This window comes from Aptenodytes patagonicus, chromosome 13, assembly GCF_965638725.1.
Source record: "Aptenodytes patagonicus chromosome 13, bAptPat1.pri.cur, whole genome shotgun sequence".
NCBI lineage: Eukaryota > Metazoa > Chordata > Aves > Sphenisciformes > Spheniscidae > Aptenodytes > Aptenodytes patagonicus.
In genome coordinates this window covers 1,594,076-1,613,521 of record NC_134961.1, presented here as the reverse complement: position 1 = coordinate 1,613,521, position 19,446 = coordinate 1,594,076, and the positions used below count along the sequence as shown (strand labels likewise).

The 19,446-nt window shown below is 58.2% G+C and overlaps 2 protein-coding genes across 3 annotated transcripts in view; both read right to left on the bottom strand.

The window, feature by feature from the left end:
- LOC143166738 (mitochondrial Rho GTPase 2) overlaps window positions 1-8,746 on the bottom strand; it is a 45,528-nt gene extending 36,782 nt beyond the window's left edge. Inside the window, exons 1-13 of the mRNA XM_076351432.1 lie at window positions 8,706-8,746; window positions 7,853-7,944; window positions 7,560-7,736; window positions 7,142-7,280; window positions 6,464-6,634; window positions 5,362-5,485; window positions 4,509-4,576; window positions 4,305-4,414; window positions 3,149-3,379; window positions 2,423-2,491; window positions 1,673-1,783; window positions 1,418-1,563; window positions 1,054-1,111 (exon numbers count right to left, since the gene is read on the bottom strand). Of these exons, the coding sequence (XP_076207547.1) occupies window positions 1,054-1,111; window positions 1,418-1,563; window positions 1,673-1,783; window positions 2,423-2,491; window positions 3,149-3,379; window positions 4,305-4,414; window positions 4,509-4,576; window positions 5,362-5,485; window positions 6,464-6,634; window positions 7,142-7,280; window positions 7,560-7,736; window positions 7,853-7,944; window positions 8,706-8,715 (1,506 nt within the window). The 5' untranslated portion in view covers window positions 8,716-8,746. The remainder of the gene's footprint in view (window positions 1-1,053; window positions 1,112-1,417; window positions 1,564-1,672; window positions 1,784-2,422; window positions 2,492-3,148; window positions 3,380-4,304; window positions 4,415-4,508; window positions 4,577-5,361; window positions 5,486-6,463; window positions 6,635-7,141; window positions 7,281-7,559; window positions 7,737-7,852; window positions 7,945-8,705) is intronic.
- Window positions 8,747-8,974: 228 nt separating this feature from the next.
- The window catches only part of CFAP70 (cilia and flagella associated protein 70), a 25,980-nt gene continuing 15,508 nt past the window's right edge, over window positions 8,975-19,446 (bottom strand). For both annotated transcript variants that reach the window (XM_076350792.1, XM_076350793.1), the window contains exons 14-28: window positions 19,330-19,390; window positions 18,079-18,270; window positions 17,294-17,425; window positions 16,510-16,635; window positions 15,816-15,949; window positions 15,602-15,717; window positions 15,251-15,442; window positions 14,180-14,287; window positions 13,347-13,435; window positions 12,493-12,645; window positions 11,609-11,770; window positions 11,067-11,156; window positions 9,921-10,022; window positions 9,569-9,616; window positions 8,975-9,165 (exon numbers count right to left, since the gene is read on the bottom strand). In XM_076350792.1, the coding sequence (XP_076206907.1) occupies window positions 9,085-9,165; window positions 9,569-9,616; window positions 9,921-10,022; window positions 11,067-11,156; window positions 11,609-11,770; window positions 12,493-12,645; window positions 13,347-13,435; window positions 14,180-14,287; window positions 15,251-15,442; window positions 15,602-15,717; window positions 15,816-15,949; window positions 16,510-16,635; window positions 17,294-17,425; window positions 18,079-18,270; window positions 19,330-19,390 (1,786 nt within the window). In that variant the 3' untranslated portion in view covers window positions 8,975-9,084. The remainder of the gene's footprint in view (window positions 9,166-9,568; window positions 9,617-9,920; window positions 10,023-11,066; window positions 11,157-11,608; window positions 11,771-12,492; window positions 12,646-13,346; window positions 13,436-14,179; window positions 14,288-15,250; window positions 15,443-15,601; window positions 15,718-15,815; window positions 15,950-16,509; window positions 16,636-17,293; window positions 17,426-18,078; window positions 18,271-19,329; window positions 19,391-19,446) is intronic.

Here is a 19,446-nt window from a genome sequence, read left to right as displayed (position 1 = left end):
AGAACAGTGTTAAAAACAGACCCAGCATCACCTTGGAGGCTGGGCTGGGCTGAGGCATCGCGCTGGGAGAGGTGCTCCCGGCCAGGCCCCCAGCACTCCCCGTTCTCCCATCCTGCTTTCGCCCTATTGATCCCCCCCTCCCCAGTTTCAGTTCGCCAGCTCCCACCCGGATCACGGACCGCTGCTGTGTGCCAGGAAAAAAAAAAACCCCAAAGCGCTGTTTGTTTTTTTCCTGCAGGCAGTATGCAGTTAGCGATGGCACAGCTAATTGCTGGTGGTTGTCAATAAGGGATCAGCGGATGAAAACAGTTCCACTGATAAAGCAAAACCCCCAGTCCCATGAAACAATTTTATTTTTGACTGCTACACGTGGGATCTGCGTCATCCCCTAGCTACATCGGTGGGTGGCAGCTTCAGTGCCCAGCATCCCTTCTAGCAGCGATGCCTGCGATGCTCAGAACTGAAAGATTAAACCTCGCATCTTGCCCTAAATGCTATTAAAAAAGGTTTTTTGGGGCTCTAGTCAGTGCTGAACCTCCCATTTCAAGTCCCATTCCTCCACCACGGGCTTGCAAGCCTTCCAGCTCGAAATATCACACAAACACGTGTCGCCCTCAGCCCGGTGGGCCAGAACGGCTGCGGAGGCGGGCAGCAACGCTGCGCGTGAGCCTGCGGCGATCCCCACAGGGTGTGGGCAGGATCACACAGCTGCCTTCATCACCCCGGCTGGGCTCCTAGCTGGGACCACACCAGGGACAGAAACAGCCCCGAAGCTCAACCCGAGCAGGTCTCTCGGGCTGCTTCCGAAAGGATTTGTTTGCTTGCAGCGGAGAATCGTGCATGCAAACACTCGCAAGCATCAGGTAGAAGGGAAGGATTTTCTAAGCAGCTAACGAGAAAGAGATCTCCCTCTGACTACAGTGAAGAACATGTCTAGGAAAGCCCAGAGCAGAGGTTTGTCTGCGAAATAACTGCGTAATCTGGGAGAAGAGCCACCTCATGTCGCTTGTTCGCAGGGCGGGGAAACCTCCAAGCCCAAGTTTCAGTCCTCACCGTTTTGCCGTGCCCGTCCTTTCCGACGCCACACAGAACGGCTCCGCTGTAGGAAAAGCTGCAAGAAGAGGCCACCTGGTGAAATGCAGCTCCTTGTACCCCGAGTGCATCCCAGCGGGGAATAAAAGGAGGCAAGTTCAGGGTATGGGGAGACAGCAAGACCTGCGGGATAAGCTCAGGAGGGAGCTGGCAGCGTATCAGCTGTTCCGGGCCAGCTGCCAGCAGGTCTCGGTGATAAACACAGGCAGCTGAAGGAGAACTGTAATTCACCCCTGGTTTATCACGCAGGAGTAGCACAGAAAAGCCGCCATGCCGCAACACTTGGCCCACCTGAACACATCCCTGCGCCCAGGCTGAAACCCACCTCAGGGACAAGAGGGAGCGGACGTGGGTTTTAAACACCGAGAGGCAGCTGCCCGTCGGGAAGTCCCAGAGGCGCACCACGCTCGGGGGACCGGCCTGCGCGGAAGCCAGCAAGGTGCTGTTCCCGTTGAAGGCCAGCGCCGACACCTGCGGGAAGCACCAGGTTAGAGGCTTTCGAGGAGAGCTGGGACCGGGGGTACACCTGGGGTACAAGGACAGCGTTGCTGTACGGCCGTGTAAAGAGAGTTACGCTCACCTTATCCGTGTGTCCAATGAAGAACCTCTGCTCTCCGGTCTGGATCTGCAGGGTCACTATAACAGCGTGGCAGGGGTAGACCACCGCAGCGCTGTTCTGAGTCCACAGCGCCTGCAGGACCGAGGCAGGAATGAGAGGGCTGCAGATCCTCCGGAGGTGCCCCAGGTCCGAGGCTGGACCCGCAGAGATTTCTCCGACAGGAGATCTGCTGCACGTGTGCAGGTGAGAGGATGCTCTTCCGTGCAAGTACTCTTCTAACTCACAAAGGAAAACTAAGAGCCCAGCCGACATCCTACTTAATTCAGTGGATTTACCATACCAATCATCTCTACTACATGAACAGCAGATACAAGGAAAAATCACGTCGTTGGCAGAGCCTTGAACTGGTTGAACCGAAACGACCTTTTCATTACCCTAACACAGACCGCAAGCTGGGCTCCTGCAAGGCACAGTGCCCCATGGAAACAATCCAAACCACAGCCCTTCCTTTCCAGACTCCCACAAAGCAGCTCTAATTTTAACACGTTAAAATGCAGAAGCCACGAGATCTAAGAGGCCCCCATAATTGCTAATTCACCGTTGTAACAGCAGAAGACCCAAGCACAAGCATAAGCTCGTGCCCATCTGCTTTGGGGACATTTTCCCCATCAAAAAATGCAGGAAGGGTGGCACTCAGCTGCCTTTCATTCCTCCGAAAAAAATCAAATCTCTGATTACACGTGAACTCCCCAAACCGTCCGAGCTACTGACCCGCTTGGTGCTGCGGCCTCCGAAGCCAATAATCATTCTCAGCTTCAGGATGGGATCTGGTAAGAGCCTCTGGAAAAAAACCAAACCCCACAACAGACAGCACCGTCGCACTTAGAGCCAGACTGGGGTCCTCCGCCCCCGGGGCCCCTCCGTCCCCATCGCTCCTTTCTCCCTAAAGCACAGAGGCGGCTTTGGGTCCTCTCCTGTTAGAGGAGATGGCTTTAAAATATTTAACTTGGCAGAAGTCAGATCGGGGAGGAAGGAGGAGCTGGGATTTCCCCGGCGTTAAGCAGCTCTCCCACCCACGCTGGGGGGGGTTACGGCCAGCCCTTCCCAGCGCCCTGGCGATGCCCAGAGAGCCGGTGGCTGCTGCTGCGGGAAGGGCTCGTCCTCTTACCCTGCAGGCAGAGGCTCTCCTGCCGGACGGCACGCCTGGCCCAGGGCCCTTCCTGTACACGCTCTGGGCAAATTAGTAAACATACATTATTGGCTTAAGGTCAGTGCATTCGAACACAGGGTCCCCCTTTCAAGGCAAGCATGATTCTAGTGGAAAGGAGAACTGCTAGTCAGAAAAACTAGCGCCAGCAAAAGGACTCCATAGGATTAACTGAAACTCCAGCCTGGAGCTTGTGTTCCCTCTGCTGCTTCTGCCGGGCTCACAAACATCAGCCATAAGTGTCCCAAAGCCACCTTCGGGCTGCTGCGACTCCTCAGCACTTCACCCACCTCCTCTGAGCTGCTGCGGGTGGCTCGGATGGTTCGTTCGCTCCTCTGGTGAGCGTACACGTGGATGCCACCATCACTGACTGACGGCGACTGCCCAGCGTCCCCTGCACTGTGCGGTCTCTGGTTCTTCTCTAGCTCCTGGTCCGCAGCAGGCACGGCTCTTGGAGGCCCTGGGGTTGTCAGGTGAACCTCAGGGATGCTTTTCGTAATTACAGGACACCGACACGGCATCTGAGAAAGAGCAAAGCCTCAGACAGAGATCAGCCCTCCTCCCAGCGCCTTCCACCCACTGCAAAGGCAGAGACAGGGAGACACCCACATCTCTCCCAAGCGACTCTTCACAGCGATACAAACAAGGATGGAGCAACACGGAGGGAGAGCATCCCTGTCGGTACGTGGGTTAATGCCAGGTACGTGAACCAGCCACTCTCCCTACACTCCCAGTGTTGTCTCACCTCCTGCAGACAACAAACCAGAGCCCCAGGAGAGACCCAGCCCTGAACAGTCTCTGGAAGAGCTGCCCTCTCTCCACTGAGCAGAGGAGGCTAAAAGCGCCTGGCCAGCCAGCTCGGCGCATCCCAGTTCAGAACAGCAAAGTGGTCGCGCTCCTCCTTTTCTCCCTCTCCACAGCATGAGGACGACGGCTTCCCCCAGTCCCTCTCCACAAGCCCATCACCAGGCTGTCTGGTAAGCCAGTCTGAGCACCAGCTCCTGCGTCACTGCCAGCAGGGAAGGGGAACTCAGCGGCGAGGGCAGCTGCCCGCAGTCCCAGCAATCCGGGCTCCACACGCTGCTCTGCTCCCTGAGGGCACCCGATCAAGTTCTTTAGTCTCCAGTCCTCATTTCCTATCTATAATTTGAAGACACAACTATTTGCTGCCTCAGCTGAGACAGGAAGGATAGATGTCTGGAGATTACGAGGTACTTGGCATTTATCTCGTCTCTGCTCTGTGCTATGCCAGGCTGAACCACCCAGTCGTTAACTGCAGGGCTGCAGACCATGCCCAGGTCAGGGGTCTGACCTGCCCGGATCAGCTGCGAACGACAACAAGCAGCTTCTACGTCCTAAATAAAGGAACTCAAAGACAAGACGTGGGGAGAAACTCCATGGGAGGCAGAAAGGAAGAAGCTGCAGCCTCCTCCACGGTGCACTTACAGCTTTGGGACTGGTTATCTGATGGATGAGGGACAGTCGGTCACGGACTGCTTTGGTGAGCGTCACCGGCTGGGGCAGCTGCTGGACGGGGTCCTCCGAGACTTGGCCACCTGGGTGACAGGAGGAGCGGGTTGGGCTCCTTCAGAAACCCGAGGTGTCCACCCAGGGCAGCAGAGCCTCGGCTGCCGTCCCCAGCCTTCCCACCTGCCGCAGGGCCGAGACAGCTCTTCTGGATGGAGTCGTACGGCAGCTTGGACCCCTCGGATGGGAACCTGAGCAAAACCAGAGGAAGGCGCCGTGTATTCGGGATGCTGCACAGGCACCCAGGAATCTCACGTGCTAACTTACTGCCTGGCACAAAAGCCTCTTCACTGTCTCCTATAAGATCCCCCCTTTTGCCCCCTCCTCCCCCAAATATAGGGATACTAAAGCATCTCCCGGGTCTGATCTACACCGTTACTTTCCAGGGGTTAGCTTGGTGCTGCGCGCCTCAGGCAACGCCGCTAAGCCGATGACTGCGATGAGCTGCAACTTAGGACCGACAAGAGTTCTCTGGCGAAAACCTCACCACCGATGGGAGCCCAGCACCGAAGCTGAGGAAGGTACGCTTACGTCTGCCCCCCCGACGAGGCGTTACGGCCGATCACGGCTCAGCGGCGCCTGTCAGACTACCCTTTAACTTCGCAAGAGGCTGAGGCGCTCCCCAGGAACAGCACGGACAGAAGAAAGGCTTGCATTACGCTAAGTTAGCCACGGGAGCAATCCCAGCAAGAGGCGGTTGAGAGAGAGGGCTGGAGTTAACGCCAGGCACGGGAGTGCTCTAACGGCCTTTTTCCTGCCCCAGAATATCACCGATCAGCAGTTAAGCTTAGACCAGGGTAGATGTGTTAACGACACCTAAATGCTGGACCTGGGGTGACCAAAATGTCTCCACTCGAGCCCCAGGTTCATCCGGATCTGTCATTCCTTAAGCGGCGTTACCCGTCCTGCCTTCCCCGGGGGAACGGGGAGGTCTCAGAGCCACGGGGGGTTCGAGCGCAGCCGGGAGCGGCCGTACCTGATGTAGTCGTAGAGGTCGTGCCACTTCTCTCCCTTCGGCACAGGGAAAGCCATTTCCCGCGGCATGGGAGCGACCCCGCGGCAGGCCAGGTCGGCTTGCTGGGCCTCGGAGAAGGTCACACCTGGCAGCGCAGAGATACGGATAAAGAGAGTGAGCTCTCTGAGGCCCGTGGAGCCGACTGCAATCTCGTGCTTCCCGTGGGACACGGGCACAAACTGCTTCCCTCTTTGAGAACATCTGAAAAACAAAGATTACAACCCCGAGGCCTGTAACAAACTAACAAACACACCTTTGCACAGGAATATTCCCAAAACTCTCAATCTCCGCAAAAGACCCCAGGGCATAAACCCTTGGTATCGAGTTATAAATCCCCCAGGCCCAAGATTCACTTAGTTTTCTATGCAGTGATTCAGCAGTTTCACGTGATTTGCGTTAAGGCTCCGTTCTCATTTTCTTGTCTTCTTTCCTTCACGCGTTTGTAACTTCATGAAAGTCTTCAAGACATAACAAGTTTCAGGAATCCGACAGCAGCATCTGTAACTTCCTCCTCACTGATGCTTTCCAGCAGGCCAGGCGGTTCGGGCAGATTTCCAGCACAAAAAAAGAAAGGCAGAAACGAAGGTTTTGACCAAAGCCTCTCTGCCACGCTGAGCAGGTGGATAAAAAAAAGTAGGTTGGAAGATTTCTGAGACAAAAAAACCACAGGCTCTTCCAGCAGATCAAAGCACAGGCCTTGGAGAAGTGAGGCTTGGTAACTCCTTTAATTTTTTTCCCCTGAAAAAAATTCTAACCCTGATAAGATATTTAACTTTGCTCTTATCGTTCACTTTTGCAGCTGGAAAATGAGAGGACGCTTCCCTCCGGAGGTGGGGAGATTGTATTCGCCAGCGCACGTGAAACTTAACATCGCACCGAGTATTTTGCCCTTTCTGCTTCCTATCCCACTGCTACAGTAACGGCAGGCTGGTGCTCTGCCAGGGCTAACGGCCCTGCTGGCATCACGCCTGCAAGAGCGGCTTTAAACCCCCACGGGTTCCATCCAGGCTGGGTTTAAGTCACAAGGGAAACCGGCGGCCGCCCCGCGGTCTCGGCTCCTCACCCGGGTCGAACACCAAGTCGCTCGTGCAGAGGTTTTTCACCAGCAGGTTGGAGCAGAGCTTGACGCTCTTCAGGTGGCCGTAACGGCGGTTGAGGTAGAGGGAGAGGATGGAGTGAAGGTCAAGCACCAGGCAGGTCCAGCGCACGTCAGCGGGGGCTGCTCCCACGAGACCTGGGGAGGAGAACGGCAGGTGGCAAAAGGGAAGACGGAAAAAGATGCTACAGACCTTGGAGCGCGGACCTGGCAGAACGGGGGACGCATGGTTAACGCAGTTAAGTAAGAAGGGTTCACCATGCAAGACTCCCACCAGGCTCGGCTTGTCTGTGCCAAGATGGGAGAGGGGAAAACGCGCCTCGTAGCTCGCTACTGCAGCGCAGGGGTGGGGAAGGACGGAGAAGCAGCCCCGCTGCCTCCCTGGACTCGTGCCCAGCCTGACACTGCACCCCACTGCTCGGGAGAATGGGGATGGGGGACATCCCTCCCGGCAGCTACAGCTCCGGCCTTCCAGCTGCTGAGGGTCTCCTGCTCAGGCCCACCACTCCTCACCCTCCTCGAACGCATCAAGTCAACTTCTGAACTCAATTGATTTTGTAACAATTTATTTCGGCGGTGATGCGCCAGCCCAGTCCCGACTGCGCCACGAGGAGCAGCGGCGGCAGCACCGCGCACGCTCCTCACCGCGCCTGGACGTCCTGGCCGCGCGGTCGGACGCCGAGCCCTTGGCTGCTCCGCAGACGAAGGGGAACTGCAGCCAGGTGGCTGTGGATTTGAACTCCTTGAAGAGGTTGGAGAAAGAGATGCGAACCACCTGGTTTTCCTGAGGAGATGGAGACACACAGAGCTTTAGTCACCCTGGTGGCTTCGGCGGGGAAATGCTGCAGAGGAGAAGGCACGTGGCCGCGTCTCCTGTCCCCGGTAGAGATGCCACGAGGATGAAAACCATCTCCGGCGCGGTGTAACCCACCACCAGCAACAAAGACCAGCCAAGTTCTGCACCCCGCAAGCGCAGGAGGCCACCGCTGCCGCCCCCCGGTCCTTCAGTTGGGCCGCGACGCTAACGACGGCGGTTTAACGAGGCCGCCCCGTTGTCACGTACCTCGGTGGCGACGTCCAGGTGGACGACGAAGTGCTTGCGGGGCATGGGCCTGAAGAGCAGGTAGAGGTAGCGCCCCGCCAGCCCCAGCGACTGCGTCCCCGTCCGGGGCAGCTGCAGGTAGCTGCTGGCAGGGACGGAGCCCCGGATCCGGTAGACGGTTCCCTTCAGCCTCGCGTCCTTCCGAAACCACGGAAAGGGATGATGGCGGGGTGGGTGGGGGGATCAACGCTGCCCACCCATGGCCGGTGCCCCCCCACCCCACCCCCACCCCGTCATGCCGGTGCCCGTGTTACCGTGAGGGCGGCCACGTCCCCCTCCCTGGCGGAGCGCTTCCACTCCTCCACGCGGAAGTGCTTGAAGACGTTCAGGTAGGGACGCTGCCAGGCTGCCGGTACCGGCACCGGGATCGGCGGGGAGCCCACACCCCCGCCCGGACGCCCCCCGTTAACCCCCCGTACTGGGGACCCCGCTGATGCCCCCGCGTCCCGAGGTCCCCTCTGCCCTGTTGGCACCCCGTTATCTCCGTGTCCCGAGTCCCCCCAGCCCCGGTGTCGCCCTCGTGCCCCCAAGGCCAGTGATGCCCCCGGTACATCCGTGCCCCTGCGCCCCGCTGACGCCCCCGGTACCTCCATGCTCCGAGCCCCACCCCCAGCCCCGGTGACGGCCCCATTACCTCCGTGCCCCGAGTCCCCCCCAGCCCCGGTGTCGCCCCCGTGCCCTGAGCCCGATGACAGACCCGGTAACCCCGTGCTCCGAGTCCTCCCGCCCCGGTGACGCCCCCGGTACCTCCGTGCTCCGAACCCCCCCATGCCCCGAGCCCCCCAGCCCCGGTGACGCCCCCGTTACCTCCGTGCTCCGAACCCCCCCATGCCCCGAGCCCCCCAGTCCCGGTGACGCCCCCGTTACCCCCGTGCTCCGAGCCCCTCGCGTCCCCGGAGCCCCCCCCTCAGCCCCGGTAACGCCCCCGGTACCTCCGTGCCCCGAGCCCCCCAGCCCCGGTGACGTCCCCGTTACCCCCGTGCTCCGAGCTCCCCCCGTCCCCGGAGCCCCCCCCCAGCCCCGGTGACGCCCCCGGTGCCTCCGTGCCCCGAGGCCCCCCCCAGCCCCGGTGACCCCGTCCGCCCCTCCCCTCCCCCGCGCCGCTACCTGCCGCCATGGCGCGCGCCACCGGCTCAACCGTCCCGCGCGGCCGCCGCCAATCCGCGCGCGCCGCCCGCCGCCACGCCCCGCCCGGAGGGGGCGGGGGCGCGTCACGTGACCGTCCCGCCCCGCCCCTCGGAGGCGCAGGGAGTGTCCCCCCCGCGGCCGCCGCTGCGGCGGGCCGGGCCGGGCCGGGCCGGGCCTGGGCGGGGGTGTCCCCGCTCCCGGCGCTCCGGGACCGCGGGGGCGACGGCGGATAGAGGCGGAAACGAGCCCTCGGGGCGCGGGGAGTTTATGTGGAACCGGGCCCCGGCGGGCGGGGGCGGGGGGGGGAGATGGCATGGCCGGGAGCGGCGGGGCGGCCCTCCCCGGAGGGCGCGGGGGCTCAGAAGGCCGGGTTGCCGAAGCCGAGCCGCTGCTGGGCGGCGCGGATCTCCCGCAGCAACGCGTCGTTCCTCAGGCCCAGCTGCAGGAAAGAGGCGGGGGGGGGGGGGGTTGGTGTCGAGCAAGTCCAAGGGCGCCCGCAGACGCCCCCGGCCGCCACCCACCGACCCCCCCCCCCCCCCCCCCCCCCGCTCGGGGACTCCCCAGGAAACGGCGACGGCCATTTCCTCGCTCTGCCGGTGTCGGCCATGAGCTGGGACGCCAACGGGAGGGCAGCGGCCGAGGGCGAGAGCTCAGAGAGGGCAGCTTCTCCCATGCCGCCTCTTGAGCTGTCCCATCTTCACGTGCCGCATCGTCAAATTAAACTGGCAAGTTAAAAGGGCGAGCGCTCCGCGGCGTGGGAACGCTCAGGGGCGGCTTCCTCCCCGCTCGCCGGCAGCCCGTGGCCTGCCCTGCCGACCCCGCGGCAGCGCAGAGACACGAACCTTGACGGCGTATTTGTAGCACTGCTCTGCCTCCAGCTGCCGTCCTCCCTGGGGAAACGACACAAGAGCAGCTAGTGAGGGAATCGTCCCGCAGGAAACGCGCAGGTTCTGGGTGAAATGACACACTGTAGGAAAGCTCGGCACGAAGGACGTGCCCCAGGGGAATACGTGCATCAGGCGATGACGAGCAGTGAGGCGGGGTGCTGCTTTTGCCATCCGAGCACAGTCCCCAAACTATTTTTACCACCGAGATCTACAAGAAGTTCTTCGGGCTCGTAAAGAGATGCCAATAAACCCCCCCCCCAGCTCTGCCAGGCTGGCGGTGGGAGTAGCTGCCTGGCTGGGCGCTCACCTGCAGGCAGATGAGGGCGAGGTATCCCCACGCTTCAGCGTTGGTGTTATTTAGGGCGTTGGCTTCAGAGAGAGCATCCTCTGCTTCCACCATCTCTTCCAGCTTGAGAGAGAGAAGGAGAGGTGTGAACAAAAGGCAAGCAGCAGGCAGAAAGGGCTTCAGAACCGACGGGCATCTGCTCTTAACAGCCGAAGAAATCAGTGCAACAAAAGCGTCTAGCAGGGTTTCCCTGATAGGGATGCAGGGAAAGGATTTAGGGCAGAGACAACCAGTTATCCTCGGTGCCAGCGTCCAGCTCTCCGGTCTGGAGGGCAAGCCTCTCTCCGCTGGCTCCCGACCCCCGTGGGAGCACACGCTGTATTTACAAATCAGCCCCCAGCCGTAAGGAAAGCAGCACAAACGCCTCCGCCTCCAGGAACCGAGCGGTCCCGCTCCACGAGGAAACATGATCCCTATTCCCGCTGCGCAGCAGCTCCCCGGGGGTCAGGGGTAGCTGGTGCCCGGTAGGTTGCAGCCAGCTCCCAGGCCACCACTCGCCTCCCTGGCTCGAGTCTGCAGCCTCCCAGGAGGTGTACATTTGGCCAGGGGGGAAACAGAAGTTCAAGTTCCTTCCCTGTTTGCATCCCTCAGCCAAACTCCCTTGGAGGAACCTCGCGAGGTGTACCTCTGGGAGGTACCGCGCTGCCGGTGGCTGGGTGTCCTTGGCAGCCCTTCAGAGGCGCTGGATTCCTTTGGGCAGGGAAAGCACCGAGATTCCTCTCTGCCGACATTCTGCTCAGTTCCTTCGTGGCGACATGCAGGTCGTGTGCAGGCAGGCACTCGGAGCAAAGCCCGGGCCCAGAGTACGTGCTTGCCATGGCATCCTGGGGAAGGAGGTGCTGGCAGGCCCTGGCAGCGGGACGAGGCGGGGGGGGAAGGATTGCTGCTCCCAGAGCAGCTGCTGGGGGCAACCGTCTCCTGACATCTCCCGTACGAGCAGCCCGGGGTGCCACGCTGGGGCCGTGACAGCACACGGCATGGCAGGAGCATTGGTTTCACAGGCAGCCAGGCTTTACGGTAATAAAGGGGATCACGCAAAAGCAAGCCCTGCACCCCGTGCCACAGAGCCAATTAAAGCGCAGGTGACTTGAAGGTAATTGCACTTACCCTGTAGCAGGCGATTCCCACCCCCAGCCAGGTGAGACAGGACGCAGAGTTCTTGCAGGCGAGCAGGTAGGTCTGCTTCGCCCGGCCGTACTGCCAGGAGAGAGACGATCACGTTTCTCTCTGCATCAAACGTACCGCTCCGCAGACAGCCCCCCCCCCCCCCTTCAGGAATTTGCCAAACACCCCATCTCCGGTAGGGCTCAGACACCCACCGTCCCCACCGCTGCCAGGGGGGCTGAGAGCCTGCTCGCTGCCGCCGACGTGGTGGCTCTGTGCTGGCACGCTAATGCAGAAGTCGCCCTCCTCGCTAGGATGATGAGAAATGGCTCAGCAGCAGCCTGAGACATTGCAGCTGGGACTTGGAGCCGGCACAAAGGAGCAGGGCAGGTCCATGCTCCAAGGAGCTGAGCTCCAGAAGGGTTTGCTGTGTTGCGAGATCTTGGCTATAGCTACAGATAGTGGAGACTTGTACTGGGGGTCTGAGATCTCCTGCTATTTGCTTTGGGGCGAATTCCCTCCCACCACTCCTGCTGGCTCCTCACCTCTTCCTCTTCCAGGTAGATGGAGCCCAGGCGCAGGTAGACGAAGTGCATATCCGCAGCATCCTCCACAAAACTGATGGTTCGCTCGTAGCACTCCTTTGCCTCGCCAAAGTCCCTCTTCAGGTAGCACAGGTGCCCTTTCTGAGCCCAGACATTTGGATTCTGTGCACACAAAACAGGGAGTGAGACGTGGCTGGGAGATGGGAGGGAGAGGGCCAGGGACCCCCGTAAGCAGCAGAAAAGAAGAGCTGGCCGGTGTTTGATTATAGCAGGACGGATTTTACGTACAGAGAGAAAATCAAGTCAGTGGGCTGCCTGCCTAACACCAGCACTGGGAGCCCGCTCCGGCCTTTCCTTGCACGGTGTCCTGGCCCGTGCAAGGCTCCCCAGGTATCGTGAGTATGCAAACGGCATTCGGAGATGTCAGCTTCACAGCCCTCTCTGCCTTCCATTCAACCCGACTCTCCAAAGCCGCCTTGCCTCTCTGCTGAACGGCAACCCTGTTTCTCATGACACAGAGCCTGACTCGCCAACAGAGGGAAAGAGGATCAGGGTATACACGTTCAAAGGGAAAAGAAAGGCAGACGCTGCAGAGTCCTCGCTCAGAAATGCCGCCTGTCTGTGCAGGAGATGACAGAAGACAAGTAATAAGCGGGGTAATGAGGAGGGCAGTGCTGCAGCCACAGCCTGATGTGGTTCATCAGCTGTGATTGTCCTCCCCTGCAGAAGCTGCTGCAGACTAGCGTTAGAATTGCTCGAGTGGAAGGGAAGCATGGGCTCTAGGTTCACACGCAGCAACAACACAGGCGGAGACCGCTGCGGTGTTTGGCCAGTGTCCTGCTTCGGGGCACCGTGCTGCGCCCCAGGAACACGCGGAGAATTACCATGTAGTCGATCCTAACGGCCTCGCAGAGACATTCTTCGCATTTGGAGAAATCTTCCTTCAGCAAGTAAGTCTGGGCCAGCGCCAGGTAGTATGCACAGGAGGGACCTCCCTGAAGGCTCAGCAGCTCGTGGGCAAGCGCCATGTGAACAAACTGTGGAGGAACGGCACACCGGCGCGGTTAGGAGAGGAGGCAAACCACGGGCACCCCCAGAAGCACACGGCAGGAGGACTGACTCGCACCTATTTGACTGCCATGAACAGAAAACAGACAGGAGATCCCCCCCCCCCCTTTGAATATTTACCTCCATTACTTCTAGTTCTGTTTTGCTTTTAGCAACTCTTTCTGCCATGTAAAATTAAGGCAGGCAGCATAACGTGGCAGTCAGAGATCCCAGAGAGATGACTCTGTGGGACAGGGACATTCCACAGGTGACACAAAAATTGCTCTGACATACACAAGCGTCTGAAACAAGAAAGGAGTACTGGCGCCTCGGAGGCATCACAATAATGCATCTCATCTCCGAATGTAGAGAGAAGAGCACGTCTGCACCATTTCTGACTTGGCTGTTCCCTCCGCAGCGAGCAGTGCTGAGCTGAGGCACCCCGAGAACCTCGCCTGCCTGAGATGACTGTGTCCCCAACCAGCATTTTGGTCTGAACACTCTGCCTGGCCACGGTTTTGCATTTCTGGGCAGCGGTGGTTTTGTTTCCTCTTGCGCTCAGCATCTGGGGTAGCCACAGCTTGTTCTCCGAGCCCAAGAAGGGCTAGAGCTTGCCACCAGCTCTTTGGTAATAACCCAGGGGAGGAGACCAAACCTCCCTTCCCACTCCTCCACTCCACGTTGAGCTGACCTGGACGGCATTGACTTTCATCAGGAATTCCACTGCCTTCATGAAGATTGTGCAGGGAGGTTGGCTAAGTCCTGAAACAGGGGATGGCGCTGCAAGAAAACGTGTCTCCATCAGTCCCAAAGTGGGCTTTTTATTTCTGAAGCAAGAGCAGGGGCTGAGACCCTGGCGGGGACAGAGGAAGCCCAGCAACGTGGTGTAAAGCCCGGGAGGTGGCAGAGGAGGCTGAAGCAGAGATTAACTCAGCGTTTCTTTCTGAAGGGCTTAAGTTTTTGTAAAAGATGTGAAAAGAACCGATGCTCTTGACCCACTAATTTTCCAGTCCAAACTCAGAGGAAGAGAAGGTAGGAATTTATGATTGAAGCTTGTCAGAGTTAACTACAGTGAGGCCCCTGCCTCCCCAAACCAACCCAGCAGGGCCTGAAGCACCCAGCACTGCCACCTCTTTGCCACCCATTGGAGAGTGCAGCTGTAGAGGAGGCAGATCATGCAACACACGGCCAGAGGAGATCCGTAGGGACAGTTTAAGAGCTGGCATCTCAGGAGGGAGACATCCGAGCAGCCGATGAAGGCAGCTGGGTGCAGTGACATGCAGGGAGAGCGCTGCATTCACCCGCTGGCTGTCCATCCTGAGATGTGCTGCTCTGAAAATCGGGATGAACCTCCTTTGCCTGGAGATTCCCTGGCTAGGGAGAGAGAACAAGCCTCGATGTCCCGCCTTGGCATCAGGATGGCCACGGCTCAGTGCTCCCAATTTGTTCCCCTCCCCACTGATCACACGAGGCCATCTCCCAGCACTGGGCTCTCCCTTACAGGCCAGGCCCCCATCCCCTCACCTTTCAGGGCTGCCTCCAGTGCAGTGGCCTCTTCCCCGGGTGCCGCGCAGGCCAGGGCAGGCTCCACCGCCTCTGGCAGTTTGTCAGCTGAGCCACCTGGAACCCTCTCTGGAATGAAACCCCCAACAACCATTAGGTGCAAAGAGTTTGCCATAAACTGCCTGGTTTGGAGCGTGATTCCGCAGGAATGGGGAAGAGAGAAAATACAAAAGATTTGCGGAACTGGGAAGAAATTTCTTTGCAGGAGGCAATACCTGGGTCTGGGGTTTTGAGTACAAGATTACCATGTGAAGCTAGAAACAAGTATAAATGAGGCAATATCCCTTCCCTCATAGTCAGAAGGGGCAAAAAAGGGCATACGACACGAGGCCTGCCTGCCTGAGGCACGTTGCATGAAGTGGTGATAACGTTAAAAATAAAGCCAGCCGACATTTCCCGCAGCCTGGCCAAATATTTAGGACTCGGGACAGAAAGTCTTGGCTCAGGGTGAGGCTGGACGCAGCGAGGCTCCAAAGGAAGCCTTTGGTTCAGGATCACCACCGAGCAGCTGTTTTGCTCTTCGAATTGGCGAGGCAGTGCTTTCCAAGCTGTGTTGGGAAGTCACAGCCACAGCTTTCATGAAAGCTAAACCTGGATGACCCTCGTGTATGACTGTCACAGGGGCAGCTCTGCCCTCCCAAAGCCTCAAAAAGTACGCTCGCTTCCTCCAGCCGCCCTGGCCGCTGCCCACACATCGTTATACCAGCAGCACTGGGCTGGGGCAGAAAAACAAATGCAAAGGTTGGTCCCTCTGCTAGGCCGCAGGTAAGACAAGGCATCGGCTGTGCTGCTTTCAGAAAGCTTCATCATTTAAAGCAGCACGCTTGCTGCTGTTGTCTCTCGCTGGCGTAGTTCGTGGTCAGCCTATTCTAGCTCACAGTCCACAACTTCTTCCTTTACACTTTGTATTTCTCCTCTTAGAAATACTTAGAAATTTCTCTTCTCCTTCCACTGTTCACCACCTCCCACGCTGCTCCGAGCCCCCTCCTCCTTGCTGGTGCTAGGGCACCTCCTGGTTTTCCTCGGCGTTACCTGGCAAGCACTCTTCTGGGCCTGGGCTGGGAGACCTCACACACGCAGCAGAAACGTGCTTTTCCCCTCCTTCTCCCTCAGCAGCCTCAGGGATGCTCCTCTCCTTGGCGAGCTGTGCTTGCAGTAGCTTCTTAGCCTCACGGAAGGCCATTTCCGCCTGAATGTTGTTATTCTGCAGCTCATAAAACAAACCTATGGGAGACAGAAAGAGCAGCGTAAGTAGACATCTGACCCTTAGGAAAATCCTTCCCTTAGCCCTCAGATTAGAGCAGGGAGAAGAGGAGCAGGGGCAGAAGCAATGCTTGTCTCTACAGGAACGCCTTGAGCACATAGGCTGGCTTGCTTTTGTACCTGAAAGCGTCCAGGCTATAATGCTGGATGGCTCCAAGCAGCAGGCATCCTCAAAGAAAATCTCTGCCTCTTCGTAGTGCTGCAGCACGACGGCCGCAACCCCACAGAGCAGCAAGCTGGGGACAGGATCGGACACGTTAGCCTTGCAGGCCCCAGGCAGCAGTGTCGGGGGCACCCCCCACCATCCCACCCACCCACGGGGAGCACGCAGCACCTTTGGATGTGATGGGGGTCCAGAGAAAGAGCCTGCTGGAAGCACTCCTGGGCTTTGATTGTTTCCTCAAGAAGGAGGCAGAACGCCCCGTAGTCCAGCCAGTACTGGATGTTGCACTGGTCCTGAGCTACCCTCTAGACACAAGAGATCACTGCTGGAGTGAGGACTGCTGCGATCACACTCAGCACACACAATGGACTGGAGAGACAACTCTGGAATGACCACGGCTTTCCTTTGGCCACCCCAGCCCAGTTTAGCAACAATCAAACCCTTGTCTATCACGTGCTAGGGTTTCCCTTCACTGGGATATGCTGGGCTTCCTCGAAGCCTCCTTCACCTAACACGTGTCCTCCAGCTTCAGCTGACCTCCTGCTGTTAGAGGGCCCAGCGTCCCCAGTGCTGACCCAGCATGCCTTTTGGACCAGCTCATTCCATTTCCCCTGGCCTCAAGGCTGAAGCCCTCAGTGACCTGGCCAGCCTCTGTCTCACATCCTCCAGAGAGCAGCATCTCCCTAGAAAAATCCCTCACGCATTCAGCCTGAGTATCCTGGTCACATTCACCTCCTTCTTCCCTACACAACAGTCAGGGCTGGCCGAGCTGTCAGCAACAGGGGCCCCACGCCGTCGCGATGGCGTGCTGGCTGCCAGCCCAGACACACGGGAGACGGGCCGGAAAGAACAGAGGCTCCTTTACCTGCTGGTGGTAGAGAGACGCCAGCTTGTAGTCCTTGTTGACTTCAGCTTCGCGAGCAAAGAGCCAGAGCTGCTCCTCGGTCGTGCGGGACAGAGGGGCAGGGGAAGCAGCTTCCTCGGACAGTAGCTGAGAAGGAGCGAGACAGAGTGTCAGCCCCAGGAGGGTAAGAACGGTTCATGTGATCCCAGTACAGCAGCAGTCCCCAGCCCGGCACTGCGCCGAGTACAGCCTGGTATGGCTGGGGCTGGGCGGGTTGGAAAGGCAAGCTGTCCCGGCTCCTGTTTGTGGTGGGACACGCTCCTGTCATTCACAGGTACCTCTGCCACACAGGGACGGGGCGATATCCATTATTTGCAGTTGTGACAAGTAAAAGCATCCCCTAGACCAAGACCATTTCAAACTTCCTGTGGTGTCACTTACTGGTGACCCCAGCTCATGCTGGAAGGTCTGTGCTCTGCCCGGGTGAGTGGCAGATGGCGCAGACCCGGCCACGCTCGCCACGAGCCAACTACGGCAGCTTTTACTGCTGGCATCTCGCACGTATCCCACCATCAGGATTTCATAGCGGTGGGATACAGATGCACCAGATCTTGCCTCCGACTGTGGCTCGGGGCCCACATGTGATAACTGCAGCAAATGAAAGCACGAGCCCGCTTCTGTCTTGAAGGCAAAAGTCCCCCCCCCGCCTTCACTAGACGCGGTGTCAAGCCCTGGATCCACAGTGAAGCCGTGTCCCAAGTCACCCATCCCCGCTGACCGGACACATGTCAGGATTTCTCCCTACCTGGTTCAGGGCAACATGCATCTGGTCCACGAGGTACACGTAGAGCTCACTGAGAAATGCCTGGAACTGCTCCTGGGTCTCAAACGCCGTGGTCTTCAGGTATTTCTCCCTCACAATCTTCACTACGGCGTACTGTGGAGACATGCGACTGTTGGACGAGGCAGGTCCCCCCCTGCGCCCCCCACCAGCTCCACAAGCGTAATAATACAGAGCCAGAACACACTGATTTTGCCTGAAGCTCCAACTTAGTTCTGAGGAAGAAATCCAGCCCAGCACCGATAAAAGGAAGACAAGCAAGCGGGGGTGAATTCCTTTCCCACCTCCCAGCTCTGGCTCTCCCTGACACACCGGTGCCCCTTTAGGGACAACATGTGGGAAGGCTGGTCCCCTCAGCACAGAGAGGGGGGTCTCCGGGCAGAGCATGGCCGAGGCCGACCAGCTGAGAGAGGGGAACCCCTCTTTCTGCCAGCGCTGACTGCGAGTGTGCAAGAGCAGTCAGCTTTGCCTTCCTCGGACTATGAGCATGGGGCAAATAGATGTGATCAGCTTTGGAGTCTCCCCTCTTTAACAGGAATGGTTCTCCTGGTGCGTGACCAAAGCAGCTTGGTGCCTGCTCCATTAGAGGAGAAACCCGTCCCTCCCCATGGCCACTGCGACGGCCCAGAGTGGCAGGAAGGGATTCTGGAGCAACACATCACCCTAAGTTACCACCACGGAGCAGCAGTTCCTCACTGAGAAACTGTCAGGACGAAACAGGGAAGCGAAAAGCACAATGGACTCTTTACCTTCAGCTGTTCCTTAAAAGCAAAGTATTTCCCAGAGCTATTGAGCTCGAAGTTGAGCTGACGCTTCTGTTCCTCCAGGGTTTGGTGGTCTATCGCTCCCCGGTCAGGCAGCCGCTTCCCAAAGAGCTCATGGTATTCACTTAGGATGGCAACGGCAATGCTCGTGACACGGTTGTGATAATCTTCCACGGCCTAGGGAACAAATAAATAATCAAACTTCACAAGTCACTTATGCCATCAACCTTGAAATGTATTTTATTTACCAGAGCCCACGTCTCCCATAAACTCCACCTGACTCAAGTCTCAATTAGTCTGTCACTCATCCTTTCCTGTCCATGCCTGAGGGCTGTGAAAATATCTACATGTAAATACAAAAGAGCTTCTTCATAATTAGGTATTGCTCCTGCTATATTTTTCAATCAGAACCCAGTATTTTAGTCACCGTCATCTCTTCTATAGCAGTATAATTGGCTGCAAGTAAAATATATCTCATTTGCTGGGAGCGTTTTAAACCCATGGGCCAGCCCTCTTCAGCAGAGTCTGTAATCTCCGTAATCTCGGTGGCAGAAGCTTCCATGCGCTGCCATAATCAAAATGTATCACTCCGTGCGCTCCAGACAGTCCAGCACAAATCAATTCTGCAGCAGCACTGGGGTCAGTGATTGAAGTGCTGCTTCTTCCCCCACTGTTGCTTTGAATTTACCATCGGCCAGGGGCCATCTGAGGACATTCTCCTTCGACGGCTGCTCTGTACCCGCAGAAGACGAGCCAGGGCTCTCAGACCATTTTCTGAGGATGTCACACGCACAAAAGTCCTCAAAAACTCTGGGTGACCCGAGAGTGGTCGGGGCTGATTCTGTTCACGTTCGTCTGGGTCTGATGAAGGACATGGGCTAGTCTGAGACAAGTTGGGACTGCCCGGGGTAAACATAAGGTTCTGGTAACCTCTTTCCCCAGCATCCCGTTTCCTTCCAAACACCCCCACACTGCTGCCTTCCCTGCCTTTGCTAGATCTCTCCCCTTTGTACGGGCTGCGAACATGAGTGACGCAGCCCAGGAGTGATTTCCCAAGGCAATACTACTGCGAAGACAACACATCCAGAAGTTTTCTTTTCTGTGTATTTCCTCTTCAAACCTCATCTACATGTTGCTGCAGGGCTGAGATTGAGAATGAAGATTCTCCGGTGTGAGAGGGATGAGGGCAGGACGAGGTGGCAGAGCGGTGGCGAGGCCACAGGCTCTTGCACGTACCTTCTTGGCTCCTGCAGTCCGGGGAGGCAGCGGAGGACGAGGAGGAATCATCTGCTTGACCCTGTCAACGAGAGGGCGGAAGAGATCAGCCAGACACACTGCCAGCAACGCTGGCTT